The sequence below is a fragment of the Amblyomma americanum genome, chromosome 1 (assembly GCF_052857255.1).
Source record: "Amblyomma americanum isolate KBUSLIRL-KWMA chromosome 1, ASM5285725v1, whole genome shotgun sequence".
NCBI lineage: Eukaryota > Metazoa > Arthropoda > Arachnida > Ixodida > Ixodidae > Amblyomma > Amblyomma americanum.
Window position 1 is genome coordinate 403882887 of NC_135497.1, and position 25148 is coordinate 403908034.

A 25148-nucleotide genomic window follows, 5' to 3' on the forward strand; every position below is an offset into this window, starting at 1 on the left:
TGCAATTTTTGATGCGATAGTATTAGGAGGGCCAAAAAAGCGAAAACTGCCCGCCGGCATCGACATCTGTGTGAAGCCTCTACCTTCAAGGTGCATGGTGTTTAGGGAGATTTTTCCTTCTTGACCTGCCCCCTTGTTAACCATCCCTCTGACCTCTTGCCCATCTCCCCTTCCCCCCTCTCCTCCTGTAGGGGAGAAGAGGGAGAGGCAGTGCAAGAAGAATGACTCAAAAAAAGTTAAATGGCTAATTAGAGGCCTTCGTGCAAAACATACAGCCTCCCGTACAACTATCTGCGCAAAAATGAAGCTGGCGAGAGCTACTATAAGCTAAGGTAAGTTGTTTGGTGAGTTGGTTTCTATATTCCATAACTACAGCGCAACGAAAAGGATGTAGATGGATACAGGCAGGGACACAACACAGCGCTGAGTTGTGTCCCTGCGTGTGTCCTTCTACGTACCGTTCGTTCCGCTGTAATTATGGAATACTACAAGCGCTGCTCGGAAAGATGAACCTGCGCCTCACTGCCTCTACCGAGAGCTATGTTTGAAATGCAGCCACCTACCTGTGCAGGGGTGCATTGCTTAACCGCTTGCGCTACAGCGGTGGTATCTGTATGAGGACTGGCCGCGATCTTTGAATGTGACACATTTTTCATAACTGCGTAGTCGAAATTTGAATAGAGTCAGAATTGGAACATAATTAGGAGTGAAAGACAGTGTACTCAAATTCCAAACGAACAGGAGCTGGAATTGACTGCAAAATCCAAATGGCCAAATTGATACCAATTGCCAAATTGACTGCCAAATTGGTCGCCCCTGATTTTTAATTTATTTTTATTGATTGACGCACAGACGTCGTCGCGCACCAGGAAAGCGAAGAGGGGTGTTTTTGCCACACTTGTGCGTTTCGGGTAACGTTGGTGAAAAAAAAGCGTCGGCACGTTAGCCACCGTAATAAGAGTGTACACAACTTGTTATCGTGCCCCGTGCTTTTTTTTTGTGCCATATACAGCAAGAAGAATTATTTTGGATAGTCTAAATTTCAATCAGAGCATCCGATGCAGGTATTTCCGCGATAGCCTGGCGAAACTGAGTAAGAGACAAAGAGTTAGGATGTGGTATCATACCTCCTGGCACTAGATTTCAAGCGTTCATACCAACTTCAGCTTGAAGTTAATATGAAGTGCACCACAGAAGGGGCTTAGGAGTACAGCGTCGACGCAATACCCTATTTCAGGTGTACGCAATGCTGCTACTCGGGTTCGGAAAAGGTTCTGCATAACATTTGGTGTTCTTGCTCTGTCGATGGTCCAAGCACTGCCCGCCCGTAAGGGGGTCCACTTTGTCCAAGATCCATGGAGAGCAGGGACGCCAACGTGAGACATGAAAATCGCCTGGGCCTGGTCAAGCAGTCCCAGGTGTGCTTAAATAAAATGGGCTTATTTCATATTCTTTCTTCAAATTAATACGGTGGAATGTGGTCCAGACTGATTATTGATGGTTAGGCAGCTAGATGCGCACGCGAAACTATTAGATTATTGCCGTGTCATGCAGCAAAATTCTAATGAAGTAGATTTCGCTGCGGCAACTTAATGGCGCAAGCGTCGCTCAAGTTTTCAACAACGCCTGTGCTAAACAGGCAACACTGGTCACAACAGCGCCTCTTCCCGCTCGAGGCAGTGCTGCCATTGACATAGCGCGCCAAAGTTCGTATGCCTGCCGCGTGGCTGCCCCTCCTTAACTGGGACAAGACGAGCGTTTAAGAATAAGCTCTTTGAAGCCAAATCTTCACTAGGCTGGATACGGCGGCTTTTCGCGCGTCGCTAAATTTGACCTTCCCAGAGCCAGATGTCATGCTTTCGCGTGGTTCAAGTGTCCACGGAGATGTCGAGATCTGAGAGCTACTGCGCCCTTTCATGTGTCAAAAACATTTCCTTTCCTCAATACACATGCTTTCGCATTCCTCCACGTAAGCAGACTTAAGTGCCCTCGATTGCCTGTCGCCTCCGGCTCAGTAGAAGAGCCCCTTAACCACTGAGCCATCGCGGCGGGTACCCATGCATCGCGGCGGGTACCCATGCTTGGGTACAGACGCCAAGCCGCATCCACTCGCCTGAAACACTGCAGCTTTCGCTCCTTAACCAGCTTCAGCAGTAGTAAAACCGCAGCTCATTTTTTCTTGCAAATTTATACGCCTGTTTTTTCTCTATGCTAATCCAGGAACCCTCTCCACCTTCAGCAAGCCACATCAATCTTCTTTAAATCCCTTTCTGAGGTCAGCTGGGAAGCCCCTGTACGCGTGAGTGGTAATCTGTTTTGCCCCAACGAGGTCTGCTTACCTTTTGTCTGCTTCTTTTGGTGTAGCCGTAAAAATTTTGGATATGTTCAAACTGGCAAAAAAGGAGGTCAGGTCGAGGCCTGTAAGAGAAGTTAAACATAAGAACAGTGCTATTAGTTCTTAGCATGGCACTGGAAATAGAGATTGCAGCGAATAGAAGAAATTATTGCCGTAGGTACTTTACAGACTTCTTTTAGTCATAGACGATGCATGTGTAGCAGAGGTTACGCGGTAGGACGACATTAACACGTAAGATTTAATCAATTTGCGAACGTGATGTTGCATTGCCTACTGGCCTTATCAATTGAAAAAAAGACTTGTCAGTGTTTCCATTGTGGAATAAAAGTCGAATACAATGAAACTCATTTAAAGTAATCTTTATTTGATCCCCAATTTGAGTGGATACTCGGCAGAAGATCAGACCTGTCGATAGATTAGCGCATTCCAATGAAACTCGGGCTACTTTCACTAAATACGTTGCTTTCATTACCTATAAAAGGCAAAGCAAAATTGTCGTTAGGGTGGTCTTATTTAAATAAACTGCAGCTGATATGAACAGGTTCTTGGTCGCAGATCCCAGGACCAAAGCTACACCGCCGTTCGCATCGAAAAATGGATGACAGAGTTCTGTTCGGTGAAGGCGCGCCGAGTTTTACTAAAATGACGGCAAAGTGCTTAAATACACTTTTTTAGCAATAAATGCATCCACTGCGGCCGCAAAAACATCAGTATTGCGAGAAGATGCTATAGAATGGATGTTTACTAAGAACAAATTTTTTTTAACTTGTCCTTACTCTCCGATCAAATCTTTACCATTGCTGGTTATTGCAAACAATAAGTGCCATTTTTTTATGCCTATATCACACCCTTGCGATACAGATAAAGTGCGTACTCACTGCAGTATTTTTGCTGCGCACTGTTAGGCGCAAGAAATGCAACCAGCTGCTACGCTGTCTGACTCGGTGCTCCTTGAAGCAGTAAGCCTAACGATGATGAGAGGCGGCTAGAGGGGTCCAAAGCATTTTGTTGGAATTTGGATATTTTTTCGTGAGAGAGATGTTATTATAAAGTACATTTGCGCTTCTCTTACATCGATAATGAATAAGCAGACTAGGCTCTTGTAGGGCGTGTATGTACCACACACATAGCAGCAGCCATGTTCCGGGAAAAAGCAACAGGGTTCTTCGAGGGGACCACGCTGTATGTTGTCGAGGACTCCGCCTTGCAGACGTTTAGCGAGCGAAACGCCTGCTTGTGTCGATGTGCACGGTGCGTAGTACGTTACTGTACAACTCTTGGAGTCTGCGTACATAGCAGATGAATTACGCAGCGCCGGCCACATGAGTTATTTTTACGTTCATGGAGATACGTAAACATCTCGTGAGTGAAAGGAATTCAGGCTAGTGCGTGAAAGGGTAAGAAAAACTTTTGCACCTTTAAGGCTGTGAAAATGACAGTTGGCCACGATGCCAAACTAAAGGTATATATTAGCAAATTCTTCCTTAAAATTGAACACCAATGTTATTGTGAGATAATGTTGCGGAAATATAATTTATGTCACTAATTTTGATCTTCACATGTTCATCCGCACATTGCCTATTTGCACACTCAATGGCAAGGACGATGACAAGACCGTCCTTTCCAATTTCAGAATCGCTTCTAAATGACCTTCGTTCAGTTGCAAGAGATCGAAGTCAAGTGCTCTTGTAAGGAGCATGTAGTAGTGCTCGGCGAGCGCTGAGTTTGGGTTTCGTTGGGTCAACCATTATCGAGAGTTGCCATGTGACTGCGGCAAGTTGCAGGCGCGTTATCAACCGTTCCGGCGAATCATCGATAATAATGTCAATGAATTGCTATATATGGTGTGAAGTACTTATATCCTCAATTATTGTATTATGTTAATCAATCCCAGTCAAAACGCACTACAGGATTCTAAGACAGAAAATTTCTATAGTCTGTAGTCTTGTCGTATTTTGGGCATGTCTTGTGTAGACTGTCTTGTCTTCTGTAGTCAGTCTTGTCTTTTGTAGTCCTGTCTTCTGTAGTCTGTCTTGACCTTTATAGTCTGTCTTGTCTTCTGTAGTTTGCCTTGTCTTCTGTAGTGTGTCTTGTGTAGTGCTCGTATGCTGTGTAACAGTCATTACTGTGTCACCTGTCAATTAACACAGGATTTTGTTCTGGAGTAGGCAATGCACAAAAATGAACAGCTTGTTAATGGTCGCCTGTCAATTACCACAAGCTTTGTGCATTCCAGAGTAATTTGTGCACAAAACCACTAGAATTGAAATGAAAATGATCAATATTTATTTACTGTTTCGTGCTTTTTTTTCGAGCTTGCTGATGCATGCTGTCCAGCGTTGTCCTGGCCGCGGGTTCCTAGATACATCGCCCATGAGCCAAGAAAGATGGATTTTGTCTTGGCTGAAAAAAAATAGAGATCACCGCTGCTACCTGCGCAAAAAAAATGTGAAAGCGTTGACGCCTCCTCGACACTGGTCGCATTTCAAATTTGGCGCCATGGTTGTTTTCTCGTTGACTTGATTGGTTATCAATTAACTCTTATTTTACCCTCATTTCATCCCAGCAACGATTTCGAGTTTTCAAATTTTCCTCCATGGATCGTTCCTGCCCACTCACTGAATACCCGCCCAGTTTAATCCCCCGTTCATTGCCTTTCGCTTCTCAATAATTACCTAATTGCCTCTAATTTATCATTATTTTTGATATCTCCTTGTTAAGTATAGGACACTTATCACTGATCACGTGATTGCTCATTTCGAGTTTTCAAACTTGGCGCCAAGCTTTGGCTTTGTCCATACTTCCAGTTTTTCAAACTTGGCACTATACCATAGCTGCACCTACTTTCAGCGTTTTCAAATTTCGCGGCACTTTTTCTCTGGCCCAGCCACTTTTTTGACATTTTTGGCTGTAAATAATTATCTGATTATGAAATTTTTTTTTCTAGCAGCATCCTCACATCATCCTCTGCCAATTACACAACCAATCGTATGACGCTATCTCTTCTGAGTTGCCCACAACTGGTGCGGACAGGATCCCCGACAACATAGCCTAGTAAACTTCTCACTTTATTCAAAATGTTGTAATACTGAACAAGGCTTATGACTGGCCGAGTTGGTACTGACTCACCTTAAAACCAGCCAGAACACACAAGACATGAGTTCAAGAGGCAGGACTAACAAAAATTTAATTGAAGATTTTGATTATTTGACTTGTGAGGGTTTAACGTCCCAAAGCGACTCAGGCTATGAGGGACGCCGTAGTGGAGGGCTCCAGAAATTTCGACCACCTGGTTTTTTTTAGCGTGCACTGACAACGCACAGTACACGGGCCTCTAAAATTTCGCCTCCATTGAAATTTGACTGACGCGGCCAGGATCGAACCAGCGTCTTTTGGGACAGCAGCCGAGCGCCATAACCACTGAGCCACCGCGGCGGCATCATTGAAGGAAAGCCGCAAAAGAAGACCCGCGAAATGATACAAGCCCATAATAACCCAAAGCAGTGAAAGGGCGAAGTGCAATCAAAGGTCACTGGCATACTAATGAATCATCTAAAAAAGCAAATTCCTTACGGTGAAGGTTTACCGATGGCTTAGCCACACGTGTCCTTAGCCTTACCGATGTAGTAAGCCTCAACTATCTACCGACAGATTTAACCCTTCCATAAACCACTGATGTGTCGTGCAAATTAGGCGTGCAAAGAGACAGGTCATCCTCAGATTTGCATTCACAAGATTGAGCATGCAGTGCCAGATTAGAATTTGCCTTCCCCCTATAGAGTGAAAGTGCTCAGTCAGGTGCAAATTCAAATATCTGCCTGTCTGCCCTTATTAGTTGCAGCCATAAGGCAGTGGAACGCAATAAACTCCATTACTTTTGTAAGTGGTGAACCTTTTTTTGGGACACTGTCCATTGTGGACAAGTACCCAGTTTTATCAAGCCTTTTTAATGGTGGCGCAAAGGCCTCCTGTCTTGCACTTCGCTGTTAAGACAACAGCAGCAGTACGCTTTCCCGCGACTTTCGTGAGACTGTGAAATACTGTGGAGGTAAGGTGTATCAGCATCATCAGAGTATGTGCTCCTTACCCTCAAGCGAGTGAAAACATACTATGACAGGTTGTTGAGATGGGCAAGTGGGAACCCAGCTGCTTGGAAACCTGCTACAAGAATGCGTCCTCAGCAGTGATGGCATGACTTATGTAAAGCTGATGTCATGCACACGATTGCACACCCATCAAGTGTTTCCATCTTTACTGACCTTAACCAGCGACAAATACACCTCTTCGCCATCCTTCCCCAGCAACGAGTGGTCCGACTCGTAGCTAAAAAGAGCCTTCCCCGATCTTTAGCTGTAGCCGCGACAAACATATTCGTCCACAAAGCGCAGGTCTGCATCAAGAAACTGCTAACTGTTCTGCTTAGACAATTCTGATGTAAAAGACAGGCCTTGACCGCATGCCTTAAAGACTCCTAAAACATCTTGTGCCAACTTATCTGAGCCTTCTATGTCCAGAAAAATTAGATAGTCATGAACATAACGAAATGCTACTATGCCAAGGTCTTCCAAACAGGGCTCTAATGCCTTATCGACTTTAGACAAAAAAATGTTGCTGAGCAAAGGTACGACCTGTGTGTAAATACCGCCCTGCCAACTGACAAATGCGGATTTGCAGTAAAAGGACAACAGCCCCATGAAGCCAGCAACCGAAATCACACAATCATCTGTAAAAGCATGTTCATTGTCCACCCTGATGCAGTTTGCACATGCCTCAGAGGTCTATCATGTGACAATGAATAGTGCAGGCCCTCTATGTCGATGCTCACTGCAGAGCACCTGCCTTGGTTGCTGTCCACAAGAAGCTAGAACTCCACAGAACTCTACTTTTGTGAGTTGGCAAGGCGGTATTTACATCAGAAATCAGGCATATGCAGAGGGTCCCAGGTTGCACTGTTCCTCCGCGACATTCTTCTGTCCAGAGTCGATACCGCATCAAAGCCCTGTTTGTAAGACCTCGGCATAGTAGCATTTCGTTATGTTGATAGCTACCTAATTTTTTGCACAAGGAGGGCTCAGATAAGTTGGCACAAGGCGTTTTAGAAATCTTTAGGCATGTGGTCAAAGCCTATCTTTTATGTCTGAATGTCACTAAGCATAACCGTTTGTAGCTTCTTGACTTAGACCTGCGCTTTGCGGACGACAACATATGTTGCCGCCACAGCCCAAGATCAGGAAGCCTCTTAGCTACGAGTTGAACCACTCGAGGCTGGTGAAGGACAGGTTGGCAATCGCATGCATCATGACCGCTTTATGGAAGTCATGCCATCACAGTGTTTAGAATGCATTCTCGGAGCAGGTTTCCAAGCCAATGGCACCTGGGTTCCCACTTGCCCATCTCGCGCACCTGACAGAGTGCGTTTTTACTCTCTCGGGGGAACGGAACACCATTCACATTATGCTGACGTAGTTGAGCAGCACAAAAAGACGGGCTCTATACCTTACCTCCACGCCATTTCGCACCGTCCCAAGAAAGTTGCACCAAAGTATGATGTTGCTGTTGTCTTGACCGCTAAAAGTAAGGTACGAGCCCTTTGATTCTTCGTTCAAACTAGGCTTGATACAACTACGTGTAATCGTCCGCTATGCACAGTGGCAGATAAAAAATGTTCACCACTTGCAAAAGTAAACGGGTTTTTTGCATTCCACTGCCTCGTAGCTGAAACTGCTATGGGCAGACAAGCAGATATCTGAATGTGCGCCTGGCTGAGAGCACTTTCATTGTATAGAGAGGAAGGCGAATTTTCACCTCACACTGCACGTTCATTCTCGTGAATGCAATTGGAGGACGACCTTTCTCTTTGCACGCCTAATTTCGGCGGCACATCATCGGTTTAGGCAAGTGATAAGTCTGTCCTGATATAGTTGAGGCTTACTACGTCAGTAAGGCTAAAAACAAGTGCCTGGCTAAACCGTCGGTGAACTTTCACTGTGAGGATTTAGTTTTTTAGATGGTTTACTAGTACGTCAGTGCCTTTCGATTGTTTTTTGCCCTCTCACTGCTTTGGGGTTTTGCGTGCTTGAATCTCTTTGCAGGTCTTCTTTTGCCACTTTCCTTCAATAAAATTTCAGTTGTTAGACCAGCCTCATCTTGTGCTCATCTCTTCTCCTGTTTTGTGTCTTCTGGCTGGTTTTAAGATGTAATACTGAATGCCGGAAGACCGCCATTTTAGAGTCAAGTGCACTTATAATGGCCACAGCTATAATGAATGTTCATTTATTACAAAAGTAGTGCTTACTTCATTAATTTATGCATGAAGTATATGACCCTGCATCAAAATAAAAAAGGACTAAGCCTCTAACCCTCATGGCCAAACTGCAGTTACAGCAAACAAAAGGAGACCATAAACCTGCCCCACATGCAAAAGCTTCCACTTCAGGCCAATGCAGAAATAAGATCAGATTACTTCCCAAACTGCATGACACTGCCACACAAAGTAAAGATTCTGACAGGCAATAAAGGAGAAACAAAAAAGCGAACTGTAGGTAGCAGCCAATCTCATGCAGACAAGCTACAAGGTCAGGCCAACATAGACATGGAAGAAATTTGAAAAAAAAAAGCCACAACAAGCACATAATAATTTTTAAGGTTTTCACAGCCCTTTAAATGGCAAATACTTTCCTGCAAAAAAATTACAGAAGCGGCAATTTTTTTTCGGCAATCAATTTTTTTCATGTACTTCATTATTCTTTAAGCATGGGCGGGCATAGAATAGTCAGATTAGTGCATGCATTCCTAAGCAATGCCATGCCAAAAACTGTACTTACAGAAAAAGCTTGTCTTACTGAGTGAATACCACTGGCCATCCACTAATTTCCTAGCCTTCTCCAGGTCCCTGGCAGAAATCACACGCAACTTGGTGGCTTGCACGACTTCTATGCAACTCTTGGTCTTTAGCTGGAAAAAAATTGAGGGGTCAGCAAGATATCAAATTTCACATGCATTGCTTTGTTTCAATCACCGACTAACAAAAAAACAGCGTTTTCTGTGAGCGCAACTATTTTTTCGCACTAGCTTTCTACAGTAAACCACGTTTATCGCGACCTAATTCACACTGACTTGCTGCACGGCCCCAGCACTACTGTGTACAGCTCTATGGTTTCAAATACTTGTTAGCTCTCAGCCCTTGGGCTTGTCCTCATTTATACAGAAAACCTCGGAAAGGGCAACCAGAGCTTCGAGCTTTAAGCCATAGGTATTCAGAAGCTCAGTGGTCTGTGGGAGAACTTTTGGCTTGGTGACACAGTAGCAAATGCTGCTCCAGCTACTTTCACTCCATTGCAAAAACCTCGCACAGCAGAGACCTGTCCTCCATTTTGCATTGCAGAAACAATCACTGAAATTCAAAGCACGCATACTAAATGCCCACCTACCTTCCAACACAGCTTCATAATAATGGGTATAATTATTGGAATGAAATACCAGTCAGTACAAGTAGTTTTCAGTTTATCCAAAAATTATAAGCAACCAACAAAAAATAAACATTAAAAGGGAAATAAAATAACCAGAATTGTTTAAAAAATCTGTTAGAAGAATTATGTGACATCCGCTACACTCCAGTAGTTCTTTGGTGTTGTGCACCTTCAAACCACACTTTCTTACAGGCACATTTGCACAGAAATTGCGTTGAACCTGATCTTTAAGAATCTTTATTGGTGCAACAGTAGGGAGAAACCAGGTTTTACTCAAAAACGAAGGGCCCTGCACATAGCATCACAAGCCCAGATGGTGCACTTGAGTCGCCTCTTATGCTTATGCAAGAAACAGGAATAGAGATATCTTGACTAAATCAAAAAAGAGGAAGTGCAATGCGTGTGTAATGCAGAGAAGATATAAGCAATACCACACTAAAACACTGGGAGGATCCCAAGAGTACGTGAATGCATGAATGGGTCGCAATCAGATGGCTAAATGAGATTAGGAAATTTGAGGAAAAAGGGTGGTGGCATGTGGCACAGGACACAGTTACCTAAAATGAACTAGAGAACCATTGTTCTGCACTAATTTTAACAGCACATTCACAGGACAGACAAAATCCCTAACTCCAGGAACGGACCGCGCATCATGCAACTCAATGTCAATCACCATTGCAAATGGCACCAGCACCACAGACTGCACATGAGGAAAAGTAGACATATTTTTGCTCTCAACTTTGAGCAGCAGTCAGCTGCGCTTTTAAGAGCAAAGCTCTAAAGTACGGCAACATTGGCACTTTGTTTCACTGGCATGAGGGTGCTTGTGAGCGTGCAAGTCCCATGTTTGTTTTGCACCAAATGTGTTAATTGCGAGGTGTGTTTAACTAAAGAGGGGCATCTAACATGGGCATCAGCTCTTCATTACTTCCCTTCTATATCCCTCCCTTATATCACGGTTCAAGTGTCCGCCAATATGTGAGACAGTTACTGTTACATTTCCTTGAATTTTCCTTCAACTAATTTTGATTTTTCATGTATACAGCTTTAGGAAGGTAGAGGTACAAACTGTGCAGTATAACCATATACTATGGCAATAAATCAGCAATAAATCTGTGCTGACAGCAGCTTGCCCATTGCATTGCAAGGACGCTATGCCATACAAGGATTGGTCTCATCGTGCAACGTTACATTACTGACTAGCAATTTGGTCTCTGTATCAGAAATACTGGTAAACCATCTTGTAGAGCTTTTAAAGTGTGGAGTTAACAGCAGCTGCGTCAAGAGCTACATCAGCGACTATATTTTGTACAAGTCTACAGTTCCGGTAATTATAAGCTGAGGTACTGCTGCAAAGTGCATGTAGAGTTTCATGCATTTCTAAACCTAGCTGCAAGCCTATATTGAAAATATTTTTCTAAATAGGCAGCTAAAATATGCATCACTGAAAAAGAATAACTACCATGAACGGATCAGGAGGGATGACACAGCCGAAGGCAGGAAGCACGAATGGCCCAATAGATGGTTGCCGCTGGCAACTGCAAATAAATACATACAGAGCAACAGCTATCAGTGGCTGTAGCCATGTCATGAATGACAAGAGAGGAAATCGTCTACTGCTTTAAAAACTAAACTTAGACGTAATATAAGTAAATAAAAACCAATGAGCTAGCCCATGAGAAAACAAATGAACAGATTTTATGTAATGCACCCATATACATTCTTTGAGAAGAGTCACAACGACTGTTATAACCACACTGAAAGTTGAGCTGGCTGAAATACCTCACACCAATTTGAATATAGGATGTGCAGGTTTTCATTAATTCCTATCATGGAGCCTTGCACCAATGTCTAGGTATTAAATTGAAAGTTGCAACTAGTCTGCCTTGGTTATAAAGAAGAGAGAATGGAAAAAAGCATGCCTTCACTAGCAAGAAGCTTGATATCTCACAGCACAGCTTAGCATCATAGAAAAATTGCTAGCGCATTTAAGAAATCTGCATACAATTATAAGCTGCACAAATTTGTCAACTGACAATGCAAGTAAGGGCAAGAGAAACAAAAAAATACCAAAGAACACTCGTGAGTGCGGCGACGGGAGGTCTGTGGGTAGGATCCCGTGCCTGGGAAGAGTTCCGACCTCGGAGAATCGCCGGCACCACAGCTGATAGCACGCAACCAAGAATAAATAACAAAGCGAAAATAAGTAACAAAAAAAAAACATCGACAATGGCGAACGACTTGAATGCGGGCCTCAAAAGCGAGGGATGTAGCAAAAAGGTAGAAATCCTAAAGAAATGTGCAGTTGCATCTCCGACAGCTCGCAGTGCTCACGAGAGGAAGCATCAACGTTAAAAGCTCAGGAGACGCAAGGTTGATCTAACTTTGACATAATACTGGCTCAAATCCTGTTCCACTGGGGAAGCACAGATAAGTTTACAAATGACAAGGCGATGAATATGAACTAGCCTTTCGCATGTGATCACTGTCTCAGAATTTAGTATGACGCATATTAAGGCACAAGCACTAATCCGATGAGTACTATCCCTGAGCAAAATAGTGCGGTGTCTGATCGCAGCTGGCCTAGCGCGAGCGCTCCGCCACGCGGCACTTCTTGCTCATCGTCTTCTACGCAGTGCAAATCCATGCTTTTGCACCGAGTGTCGAAGCGCTAGCAAGCGAAAGCGTAACTCTGTTGTGATATCTGGTGCCATTTTTATTTACCACGGCACGCGAGTACTAAATGCACATAAAGACAATGAGAACAACACTTGTCATGCAGGATATAGGCCCTGCTTTTTTGGCGCCGCATTATAGCTGCGGCAACCGCAGGCGGACTGCCTCCACTCACATCCCTATATAGCCGCATACAAATTGCGTGTGTCAATACATATCATTAGCAAAGAAACGCAGAGCGGGACTCACCGGCCATGCGATTCATCCAGGCTTAGTAAAACGGCGCAGGAGTCTTCGTTCCCTTTACAGATGACAAGACGTCGCAGCACTGTCTTTCTTCATGGCTTACCCGTTGAAACTCGCCAATGTTAACAAGCCGAAACCCTGGTCGTTGGCTTCCAAAACACACTCCTGCTCACCTTCCTATTGAATGAGTTCTTCACACGTGTCCGCCGTACAAGTACTCAAGCATTGCCTCAAAGAGGCAAATAATACAAAACACGACGCGTCAGTTGCGCTGCAATGGCCCCTACGGCTGCGCTTACGTGTCGGTGAAAAATTGCAACCGGCAAAAAAATTTGTTTTTTAAACCATGAATATTTATAATATATTCACAACAAAGACACTGCATTTATTTTAAATTATTTTTAGATTATTTAAGAATACTAAAGCGCTTTCAGTTACTTTTTCAGGCATGTCGTTTGTAGAAGCTGCGATCCTGTGATCCCCTGAAGTGACCCGGATGCCCAAGCAGACGACGGAGCAGACGACGGTGTTGACAGAATGCAATTTCGTTTGATGCGAGATAAAATCACTAAGTTGCGACAAAAACAGCGAAGAAAAGCGCCGTATCTCAAGCTGGCGAATATCTTGGATAAGTTGAACGCAATTGGCACGATGGAGAGTAGCTGCGATGCATTAATTTGCGCGACACTGGCACGCTCACCGGAGATCATTAAACTTAACAGCTTAATCGGTGACCAGTACAAGCGGATTGATTTGATATCAACTGCGTTACGAAACTACGTCGATACTTGCGTCTCACTTTAGCTAATATGCAACAGCGGCTAGCACTCGCCGCATCCTGATAGCATGTAGTTTAACAAGCAAGAGCCCACTAGCGCATCGAAGCAGCCGTGTTTTCGAGTTCGTATCGTTGCGATAAATACGAGCTGTTTTGGCACGTACTGGAATTGAAGTTCTCAGCCTGTGCGTCACGGACGGTGACGATGGCGTCGCGGACGATCTTAACTAAGACTCGCCGCAACGCAGCCGATAACCCAAGCATATGGGCGTTAAAGGTTGTTCACCAGTACTGCAAACGTGGGCATAAAGTATCGCTCAGTCACAGCGCCAGTCGCTCGCTTCTCGATTTTCCAGCCTTCCGAGTGAAGGTCGCAAGCTGTTGAGCCAATCAGTGAGTCAGCCGGAGTGAGCGAGGCGAGCTTTCGGGAACGACGCCGCCCGCGGGCGCGCCGGGCAATGAACTACGCGCTACCCCCTGGCTGCCCTAGTCGTCGCTAAGCCTAGGCGGTTTCACATCGATGCAGCAGCTGAGTGCACTTCGAAACTGGCTAGCGCTGAGGTGCTGCTCTCGTCGTCGTTTTACTGTGAACCTCGTCTCATAGTAAAACAAAGATATTGTCGGTTTCCGCGACACCTTCAGGAGCGGAGCCAGCTGAGGCCAGGAGAGCCGCGATTGAGCAGCAGCAATTAAAGGCGCCGTGGGGAGACATTTGTTTGTATTCCTGTTATCGCTTCTACCAACGACTCGATATTGGCCAACGATACTCCATCCGACGGCTTAGTATGGACTTGAACAAACATTACGGTCGCATTTTTCTGACGCTGGCGGCCGGTATTCAGGCTGGCATGCCGCGCCCGTACGTTATCATGTCGTTCAACTGTATGGCCGTGGTGCACATCAAAACCCCCCGACATCCTCCTTTTCGCTCAGATTGTCATAGCACACAGTCACACTGGGACCAGAGTAGTTTAGAGGACCGAGCGCGGGTGCACAGGAGCTAGACTGTGTCAAAGCAGGCGAAACTCTTTAAAGCGCGCGGTTGACGTCAGTCCCAAGACTTTATTCTCATTTCGACCGAGAATCAAATCGGTGCAAACTCGCCGGCCGCCGCATTTCACCTTCGGCTGCATACGGTGCTGTCTATATTTAGCGACATTTTCGTGTCACCGTCATGAAACTTTCAGTGAAGGCAATGAACGACGTCGTAAAGTATTTTTTTTGCTATTTTATGATAAGCACCACGTCACTACCGCTAAAAAAATTCTTCGCCAACACTGCATCAGCGTTGGACTTCAGAACGTTAGCTACGAGAGCTTCAAGTGTTTAGATCGGGGTTCTAGATCGGGGTGCTCAGCAAACGTGTAGAAGACAAAATACAAACATCTGAGGGCGTTTTGTTTCGGAAACATTTGTTCTAAGATATAAGCAGCGTCATCTACTTCAAAGATTTTGCACTACTATTGCGATTTACAGCCACCTTCTCCATATCCGGTATGTTTCCTCCTTATATATCAGTTAACGAATTTTATAAGCGTGTCCATTACAACAAGACGAATTGTTTGACCGCATCCGGAACCCTCTGCGACAAACGATTAGGCCTTATGGCTGTCTGGAAGTCCCCGGAATGCACGGTTTGGGGGCGAAAAGGTCATCGGTGCGAATCCCACACATATTTTGGGCTTCATCTAAATATTTTATCCTCAGGAACATGACAAGTCAAATGACACCACTTAGATGGTTATGCGTCAAACGGGCGGCCCCCAAATTTGATGCAAATGGGGGTCCCCGGGGTTCCACTTCGATAGCCGCTATACTGGCATATGTAAAACGGATCGAAGGTATCTGTGACAACTGAGGCTCTACGCGCCCGCTGTTGCTATGTGATATAGTGTGGTAACAGTCTTGGCCAATTTGACCTTCCCTGCAGACAGACGTGTCCTTGACAAACGTTAGTAAGAGCTGACGCTCTTAAAACTGAAACGCGGAAAAATGATATCGGGGTTGCTTTGAACATTTATACAGAGAACTGCGTGCATGTACACACATGCTGCCTTTGTGTAGCCGGATGGTTATGGCAAGGAATTTTCCCTGATTGACGATTAACGACATTCTTTTCCGCGACGCATAGAAGTGTCCTTGGCCTTTTCTGCGCATGTAGTAGTAGCGGTACATTATGTTACATGGCTTGAACATGTCACAGAAGCCAAGAGAACACTGACTTTCAGTAGCGCCATTCGACTTGCGCGCACCGATTGGTGTGCAGGCGCTGTCGTGGCTGTAGCTACATGCCGCCACCGCAAGTGCGTGCGGATACGCAGGCACCGCTGGCTTCGTCGCTTGTGCATTACAGCTTTTTGGGCTTTCAAAGCCGCATTATACTCTTGAGCATGCACTACTTTCGTCACATAGTCATGTGGGAACAGAAGGAAATTAGGTGATTGCTCGAGCAGTGCCTCTCCTCTAAGCCAATTCTCGTCCGGTGAGAGAGCCAGGTCGCGGGAAGGCAGTTGAAAACTCGATTCGCCAATGTGAATGAGCACTTCATTTCGCTCGGTGCCCGTCACCAACAGACAACAGGCCCGTCACCACAGTGAACGCGCTTTGAAGCATCTTTGGTCAATTTGATTCTATCGCTGTCACACGACAGCACGACAGTATTTCTAGAATTCTGCAGTAAAACAATTACCCTCACCAGGAATCTGTCGTATGACACATCCCACGATAGGTACCTATCGCGCGGCACAATCCACGACAGGTATCTGTCGCGCGGCATATCCCACGACAAGCTGTTGTGTCGCGCGACAGGCCGCACGACAGGTACTTTTGTTGCGTGAAAAGAGGCCTGATAGAAGTCTGTCGCGCGACTGAACCCACGACAGGCAACTTTGCTGAGGCACGCAATCTCTGTCGCGCGGCACGACTCCCTCTGTCGCGCGACAGGAGCTGCGACAGAAACCTGTCGCGCGACAAATGCTGCGACAGGGACCTTCTTCTCACGACAAAATGCAGGAAAGATGTCTGTCGTGCGGCAGAACCTACTACATGCAACTTTGTCGCGCGAAAGAACCCACGACACGAAGCTTGTAGCACGACACAAGGCAGGACAAGACAGCTTGTCTTGCGACACAAAATTGTGTCGCGCGACAGATGCGCGACAAAAAATTCTGTCGTGCGTTTTGATCGGGATAGAACAAGCAAAGCAGTGAATTTAAATAAATGTCTCTAATAACCTATTTATTGGTTTTAGTCATATCATTGACTGAATAATTGCTAATTCCCATTTAGTTATGATTAGCTAAACACTGACGTAGGCTCCTGTAGGCTAGAATAAATCGCCGCACGGAATGATCCCCCGGAAATATTTTCTAGTACCTCCTGGGCCGCAAACCAGTACGGTTCGCGAAGCAGTGCTGTCTCATTAAACGGAGATGTTGCTACGAGTCGGTTCCCAAGTTTATCCCTCGTTGCGATGCTGCTTGTCCAGAGAAAGAGGCCACCAGAGCGCCTGGAACAGCGCCCCCGTGTGAAGGACGCCCAAAGCGACCTTGCGTTCCGCCGCCGCAAGGAGAGTTCACAGCCCCCGTATAATGTGGAGCAGGGGACAGCGCAGGCAGACCCTAAGAGCAAAGCTCCGACGACACTTCGGGGGACGATATTCTTCCAGTATTCATTCATTCATTCAGAATTTATTTCAGACAACGAAGAGGTTGTCCAGGGTGACGTGGCAAAAGGCATACATTGCCTGACGAGGCCACGCCACCCGGATGACAGGCGGCACCACTGGCTACACAAAATCAAGAAGAGCATTACATAATAGAACACACTTTTAGTATTTTTACACAATATATTAAGACATCTTTACAAAACACTGGCTTTACAAAACACACACAGCATACATTAACCAGAATTCGACCATAGCAATATTTACAAAACATACACTAGTGATAGGTATACGTTAAGTTTTTATCTTTAAGGTTCATTTATGAGCATTGCTTTAATTAACATTTTGTATTTACGTATAGAGGGGGTAGTGCGTGCAGTATCCAGAATAATAGGGTATTTGTTAATTAAGTCAGGAATTTGCCATCCTAACCTCTGAAAACCATAATTTCTGCGTACACGAGGTGTTTCCATACATTGTTTTCGAAGTTCGTATGTGCTAAGTTTAGTGTGATAGGTGGTGTCGAAGGTTATTTTGTCTAGTTTGTACTGGCGTAATATTTCGAGACATAGCTTGTATGTGTGCAGTTTACTTATTTCTAATATTCGATAAGACCTAAACAAAGGCCAGCAGCTGCGCAATAACTGTATTTTCCCAACAGCTCGTAATGCCCGCTTTTGAATTGCAAGGAGGGAATCTCGATTTGTCTGCGTCGTCGTTAACCACACAAGGGAGCAGTAGCCTAAAGACGTCAATACACTGTCCAACACTCTTCTTATGAAGTATGCGGTCTAAGCCACCGTTTTCGACGACGTCAGGAGTAATCATCACCAACATTGTTGCTTTTGCTTTGTTATTCTTTGACGCAAAACTTCTTGCGCTACAATAAGGCTGCTCAACGTGTAAAAGTATATCGAGTGGTAATAAAGTTGGATAAGTGCCGCCAGAGTAACACGAAGGACGCTGCGGTGTCCGAAATTTGCTCATAAGAACTGGAAAATCACGAAGTTTGTGTCTTTGCACAGCTGCACCCAACGACAGTTGCTAGCCTGAACTTTCCAATTTTCGCTGGCCAATGTGGGAACCCTTCCCGCGAAGTAAAGGTCCCGTTTCATTGGTGGCCTCGTTTAACCTGTAGAACGGCAAACAACTCAGAGCACAAATCTGAAGTTATCAGGAGTCGCTCCCATTTGTCCCGAGATGAAAAAAAGCCATTAAAAGCGCACAAAGCCAAACAAACCAGCTGGCATGAGTGGCTTCAGGACGGGAACCCTACAGTTTGTAATTTGCTTCTAAACTCTTGCTATATCTCAGCGAAATGCTGAGATAAAGTGCAAGGGTGTTAAAGCGGAAAAATACAAGCGCCGTTATGTCTTTCGGAGCAAACTAGTCCCGCATAGGTTTGAAGCGACAATGAGACATTTCACTTCACCCTTTGTATTTTCCTGCCCCTGCTTCAAATAGCCGCGATCTAAGTCACGAATGCGCAATTTTGGAGCTGCACTATTTCTCATCTGGCTTCCGAAAATCACGCACAACGATGCTACGGCCACTCGCGCTATTACAAACGCGGTACCGTGCAATTCGGCGGCACGACAGGAACGAATGGCGAATCCCCGTGGCACTCACTCTTGGCCCAATACTGCTGCTGCTGCTGCTGCTGCTGCTGCTGCTGCTGCTGCTGCTGCTGCTGCTGCTTCAGCTGCTGCTGCTGCTGCTGCTGCTGCTGCTGCTGCTGCTGCTGCTGCTGCTTCAGCTGCTGCTGCTGCTGCTGCTGCTGCTGCTGCTTCAGCTGCTGCTGCTGCTGCTGCTGCTGCTTCAGCTGCTGCTGCTGCTTCAGCTGCTGCTGCTGCTGCTGCTGGTGCTGCTGCTGGCGCTGGTGCTGCTGCTGCTGCTGCTCCTGCTGCCCCTCTTTGTACTTCTCTTGGTTGTCCACGTTCGTGCTGCAAGAAACCGCTCGCGTAAGAGGATTGCTGATCCGGAAATCACTCCTTTTTTCATCTGAACGGGTCACTAGAGCGAGTTGGTTTTCATATTTTTTTAAAGCGAAAGCTTTATTGGGCTGTGTCGACGCGGTCGTGTCCGCAAAACATGTCTGCAGCAGTTGTGAGGGACATAGAAGTACCGCCAAACGAATGGCTGTAATCGAAAGAGGTTGATGTGAGGATGTTGCGCAAACAAATTATGTCACTAGAGGGATTAGTCAATTAATTGGAACCAAAAATGTCCTTAAAGTGGGAAGAGCCAGCGCAATGTGTGGCGACAAATCTGAAAGACCGGAAGTGAGGGCGGAGTCAACATTAAGCGCCAAAATTGAAAACGAAGCGTGAAGACAAGTTTGGAAACTCAAATTAGGCAATTAGGCACTTGATTAGGTAATAAAATTAATTGTGGCAATTGTGAAATTGGATGAATTAACATCAATGCTTAATCAAGTAAATGTGAGGAGAATGGACAAGTGAAGCAAAAAGAGGCAGAGAGAGGAAATGAAGGGAAAGAGAATCGAGGCGGCGTGAATGCTGTCGCATTCCTCCAATGCTCATTACCGCAGTGACCACAAATTATGAAAAACAGCGTAGAGTCACGAAAAACAGAATACAGAGATTGTACTGACTTCATCAAAGAGACGATCACACATGCGTGACAAATACTGCCTATATCAAAAAGAATGGTTTAAATTCATTATTTAAAAGGCAAATATCTGGTACAACAGTTATCGTTGCTTCCTGTTTCTTCAAACTTTTCCACGCGTCACAACGGGCGCAGAATATTATCTCTCGTACCAAGTTTTTCTGCTACAGTAGCCAACAAATATAGCACGTAATCAAGCACGTAAAAGCACTCTTTTTGCTTGTGAAAGCTATTGTGAAGGTTTCATGACAGCATGACATTTCCGAAGAATTGCAAAACTACAACTTGGCGGCGCCCTATTGAACAGTCTAAGGCCACATTCTCACAGCCGGCCTCCTCTACGGCGCAGCGACAAACGGAGCCGAAAACCGCGGCAGCAATTAATTAATTAATTAACTAACTTTATTTCCGACATCGTGGGGTCTCGCGGTCGGGGCGCAGCAATTAGGAGGGGGTGCCTCCCAGCCGGCTCAGCACCGGAGACCGCGGAGAGAGTCTTGCAGTAAGCTGTCTCCGCTTTTCGGATGATCAGTCTGCTGATCCGGGTCGTGGCTCTGGATCAGCTCTTCCCAAGTGGCAAGGCCTGGGATGCTTTGTGATTTAGCTCCAGGAGAATCCTGACATTTCCAAATTAAGTGATTTTGTGAAGCCCTTCTGCGGCAGCTACTGCAGAGCTCAGGCTCCCCAGTGTCTTCATCATGTAGCATGGAGTAAGGAAAGAATCTGTTGACCTGAAGCCTTCTCCAGGCCCTGCACTCCTTTGGATTGAGTGACCGATCCGGAAATGAGAGTGTTCTCCTATCCAGTCTGGGTGCTTCTGTTATTTCTTTATACGTTATGAGAGGGTCTTTATTACCACTCAGGCGCACTTCCAGAGCAGCTCGGATGTATAGTTCTCGAGCGAGGCTGTGAGCAGCCTCATTCCCCGGAATGCCCTCATGAGCAGGAACCCATATGAGGGAGACCTCTCTGCTTGAGGGGTATCTTCTTAGTAATTTGGAGGCTTGACTGGAGCCAACCCTCTTACAAAAGTTGTGAACGGATACCTTGCTGTCAGACAAAATGATCTTGGCTTCGGTACTCACGCACGCTAGGGCAATAGCAGCCTCCTGTGCCACTAACGCATTCCGAGTGTTAATTGATGCTACAGTCACTTTATCCCCATTACCATCAACGGCGGCAATGACGGAGGCGACATCAGACCCACAGGCTGCGTCGCAGAAGGCTATGTTACCCGGCGGGTCCCGGGCAAGATTGTTCATTATTGTTCGGGCTCTATGTTTTCTCCTCTCTTTATCATGCTCCGGGTGCATGTTCTTAGGTATATTGGCAATTTTGAGATGCTTCCGTATGTCTAAGGGGATTAGCTGTGCAGTATACGGTGGTTTCCTCTCGCTCTCCCCTAGGTCATTGAGGATATGCCTGCCTGCTATTGAGGAGCTAAGCCTCTAAATTTGTGCTTCTCTTACTGCCCTGGTGATCTCCGCACAGGTATTGTGGACTCCCATACTAAGCAATTTCTCCGTTGAGGAGTTCGGTGGGATGCCGAGAGCTCTTTTGTATGCATTTCGTATCAACTTGTCTATTTTGTCCTCCTCTTGCTGACTAAGATTCAGAAATGGAGTCGCGTATGCAATCCTACTCACTATGAATGCTTGTACTAATCTGAGGAGACAGTGCTCTCTCAGGCCTTTGTTTCTGAGGGAGATCCGCCTAAAGATACCTATAACTTGTGCGACATAGGTGCTAAGCTTCTTTAAAGTGGTTGTGTTATGTCCGTTAGTCTGGAGAAAGTATCCTAGGACTCTTATAGTGTCAACCCTAGGTACTAACCTACCTCCAACGACAACCTCTATCGGGCCGTATAGGTGAGGGAAGCGAATCGCTTTCTTCATCTGGTCTTTGGTATTAAGCGAGATCTCAGATTTTTGAGGGGAGCAGGAAAGTCCCCTCTCCAGAGCATAGTTTTCAACTACCTCTGCCGCTGCCTGCAGTCGGTATGAGATGTCAGCGTTCGTTCCCCCTGCTGTCCAAATGGTTATATCATCGGCAGAAATGCTGTGTTTTAGCCCTTCAATTCTAGTGAGCCTGTGGGACAATCCTCTCATGGCAAAATTGAAGAGCATTGGAGACAGGACTGAACCTTGAGGAGTCCTCTTTTTGCCGAGCCCAATATGCTTTGAGGAGAGCCCTACAAAGCTTATAGTGGTTTTTCGATTGCTTAAGGATCTTTTGACATAATTAAAGCACTTGACGCCTACTCCGGCCTCACTGACGCCTTCAAGGAACGCTCTATGCTCAACATTATCGAAGGCTTTTGTAAGATCTAGCCCCAAGATTGCCCTGCCCCTTTAGTTCCGTCGGGATCATCAAGTATATCACGTTTAAGCCTTAGCATGACGTCCTGTGCGCTAAGACGCGGTCTATAACCTACCATTTCAGCAGGCCAGAGTCCCTCGCTCTCCATGTAGCGCGAGACTCTTGTCTGCACCACCTTCTCCTTGAGCTTGCCCACGCAAGATGTCAGAGAGAGTCCCAGATCAAGACTTTTGCCTGGCTTCGGGATAAGTACTAATTTAGAGACTTTCCATTGCTCTGGTAAGTCCTCCCAGTCCCAAATCTTGTTCATTAGCTCAGTTAGAAAAGAGATACAATTATCATCCAAGTTCTTCAGAGTGGTGTTGGTGACTCCATCAGGACCTGGAGCCGATTTCGTTTTCAGGTCCTGTAACGTTGCCCGCACCTCTGCAACCTCGAACGAAGAATCAATGCTTCTATTTTCCCCGCCTTCATATTCCGGTAGTGGAGAGCCCGGGTCTCGACAAACATAGCTTTCGCGAATCTTATCTAGCAGTTCCTCATTACTTCCTTTAAAATTATGCTTGATTTTGGTTTGATTTAGCCTGGTCTCCCTCTTGGATTTTGTTGGACTAATCATATACCTGAGAATGGCCCAGGTTTTGGATAGACTCATATTAGATCCAAATTCATCACACATCTCCATCCAGTTCTTTTCGCACAGATCAGCGGCATGCTTTTCTATGCTTTTGGTTAGCCTCGCAATTTCTCTCCTAATATTGCGATTCCATCGTTGGTTTTTCAGTTCCCTTTCTAGATCTGCTTTCTTTCTCAGGAGATTGGCTAGTTGACTGTCCAGTCGGGGCACCGCTAGGGTGTCTTGAACAGTATCTGTTGCTTCCTATAGGTATTTACTAAGCGTCCTCTGCCATGCCATGAGACTAGGCAAAGCTTTAACTTCCAGGGATTGCCCAATTTCTCGGAATTTATCCCAGTCAGTGATTTTTCTGCTGATTTTGGGAGCTCTTCGGTTGAAGACAATAGTGATCTCCACCACATAATGATAACTCCCGAAGTTCTCTCCAGTGTTCATTCCACATTGCTACATCTATGTGCTAAGGTAAGATCTGGTGACGTGTCATTACTGATGCTGTTCCGAGATCTAGTGGGAGCTGTCGGGTCTGTTAAGATAGACATCCCATTGATTAGAATGGCCTCTAGGAGTCTTTTTCCTTTGGTGCAGTGAGTGTTATAGCCCCATTCCGGATGCCTTGCATTAAAATCCCCGCATATGAGGAGCTTGCTGTTTCCCGCAATTTTAAGTGCCTTTTTGAACAGGGGGGTGAAAGATGCCTCCCTCTACCTAGGGGTGCTATAGATGTTGAGTACAAAAAGGTTTTTCCTTTCGTGGTTGCCGGAGTGGATTTCAATTAGGACCACCTCTATCTCCCCGTCCATAGGCTGCTGCGTGACAGCAGTATTATGCTCGATAAGAGTGAAAACTCTGGCTTTCATCCCTTTCGAACTCGGGAAGCATCTGTAGCCTTTGAGACCAGCCTTTTGCGGGTTGGTCTCCTGGAGAGCAATCACTAATGGGGGAGCTGCATATGTAGTAAGGATTTGTTGCAAGATCCCCCTCTTGCTCGGGTATCCCCGACAGTTCCACTGCCAGACGACGCAGCCGGCAGCTTTCCCGCTCTTATTTCTGTTCGCCATTGTGTCTACCCCTAGATGCTCCAATGACACCCTCCTCGTGAAGCGTGCGCATCAGCCAGCCTAGGCTTCCCTCAATACTGAGTATTTTAGATTGCAAATTTTCTTGCCTTTCTCCGTCCTTATGTACCGATTCCTTCAGGGCCCTAATGTTTGCCCCGAGTCTGCCCGAGTCTGCTGAGCCTATCATTTTAGCCCTCTTCATACTAGGAGGGCCTTGGTCTCTGCTCTCCTCTTCCTCACTTGCCGACGGGAGGGGTCCCTTTAAATTTAGCTCTTCTAAATGCTTTACCCCCGCCTTAGCTCTGCATTTTCCTTTTCGATCTTTTCCAATTTCATCATTAGCCTGTGATTTTCCCTGGTCAATTGATCTAATTTTTCCTCTAGGCCTTGCGCTGCCACCTGGGAGAGCCTACTGTCATGCTTGGTTGTTTGTGATGCACTCTTCAGTCCCCAGGGGTCGTCCGGGTCTCTGCTCGCTGCGCCTTGCCCAACGTTCGTCCTCGAAGGGGTCTTGTGCAGCCTAGGCTTGAGCGTCGGCTTGTCTTCTCGATCAGTATTCCCCGGGATAGCAATCTTTACGACCGCGTTTCCTCTAGCGGCCGATTGCGATCTGCTTCTCGAGCGTGACTGGGATCCTCCCTCGGCTGCTCTCAGGCTTTCAAACCTATTACGTAGGGGGATATGTCCTGCTTTGGGTTGGCTGTTTTGTTCTCGTAGCTTCTTCTCCCATTGCTTGCGTCGCACAAGGTATGGAGTGCTGTAGATTTTTGGACAATTCTTGTCCCCCAGTTGATTTTGTCCCAGGCACAGTGCGCACCTAGGCGTGCATTTATGATCGCTCAGGGGATTTACCATGCCACATCTCCTGCATTTGCGTGTGTCCGGGTTGGGGCACACATCCGCCCTATGCCCGAAACGTCCGCAGGTTGAGCACACTTGGTATTTTTTTCTAAAGAGGCGACACTTTAGCGGAGTTGACTTGAAGTTTACAGTGCACGGCACTTTCTCCTCCACAAAATTCAGAAGGATTGTTCCAGATGCTTCTCCAAGCCTCCTGGCTGATGCAATAGTCGGGTTACCTGAGCAATTTAGAATTCTGAGCACTTCAGAATCCGTTATGCCGACGGGGATACCATGAATTACGCCTCGGCCGAAGGTTTCCGGAGTGGCCAGGTGCGATAGCGCCTTAGCCTCTCCTCTCGTATACTTGAGAACCTGTATGGCCTGATATCTTCTCGCTCTATCTTCACTTTCGGTGGCTACCATGATGGTATGAATCTTGGAATTGACTGTTATTTGGTCCCCGCGCATTGC

General features: G+C 46.0%; 1 protein-coding gene across 2 annotated transcripts in view; it reads right to left on the reverse strand.

Moving 5' to 3' along the window:
* LOC144102519 (uncharacterized) overlaps positions 1-25148 on the reverse strand; it is a 168182-nt gene that overhangs the window by 65397 nt on the left and 77637 nt on the right. For both annotated transcript variants that reach the window (XM_077635780.1, XM_077635776.1), the window contains 2 exons: positions 18819-19132; positions 2340-2418 (listed from right to left, as the gene is read on the reverse strand). In XM_077635780.1, coding sequence (XP_077491906.1) covers positions 2340-2418; positions 18819-19132 — 393 coding nt within the window. The remainder of the gene's footprint in view (positions 1-2339; positions 2419-18818; positions 19133-25148) is intronic.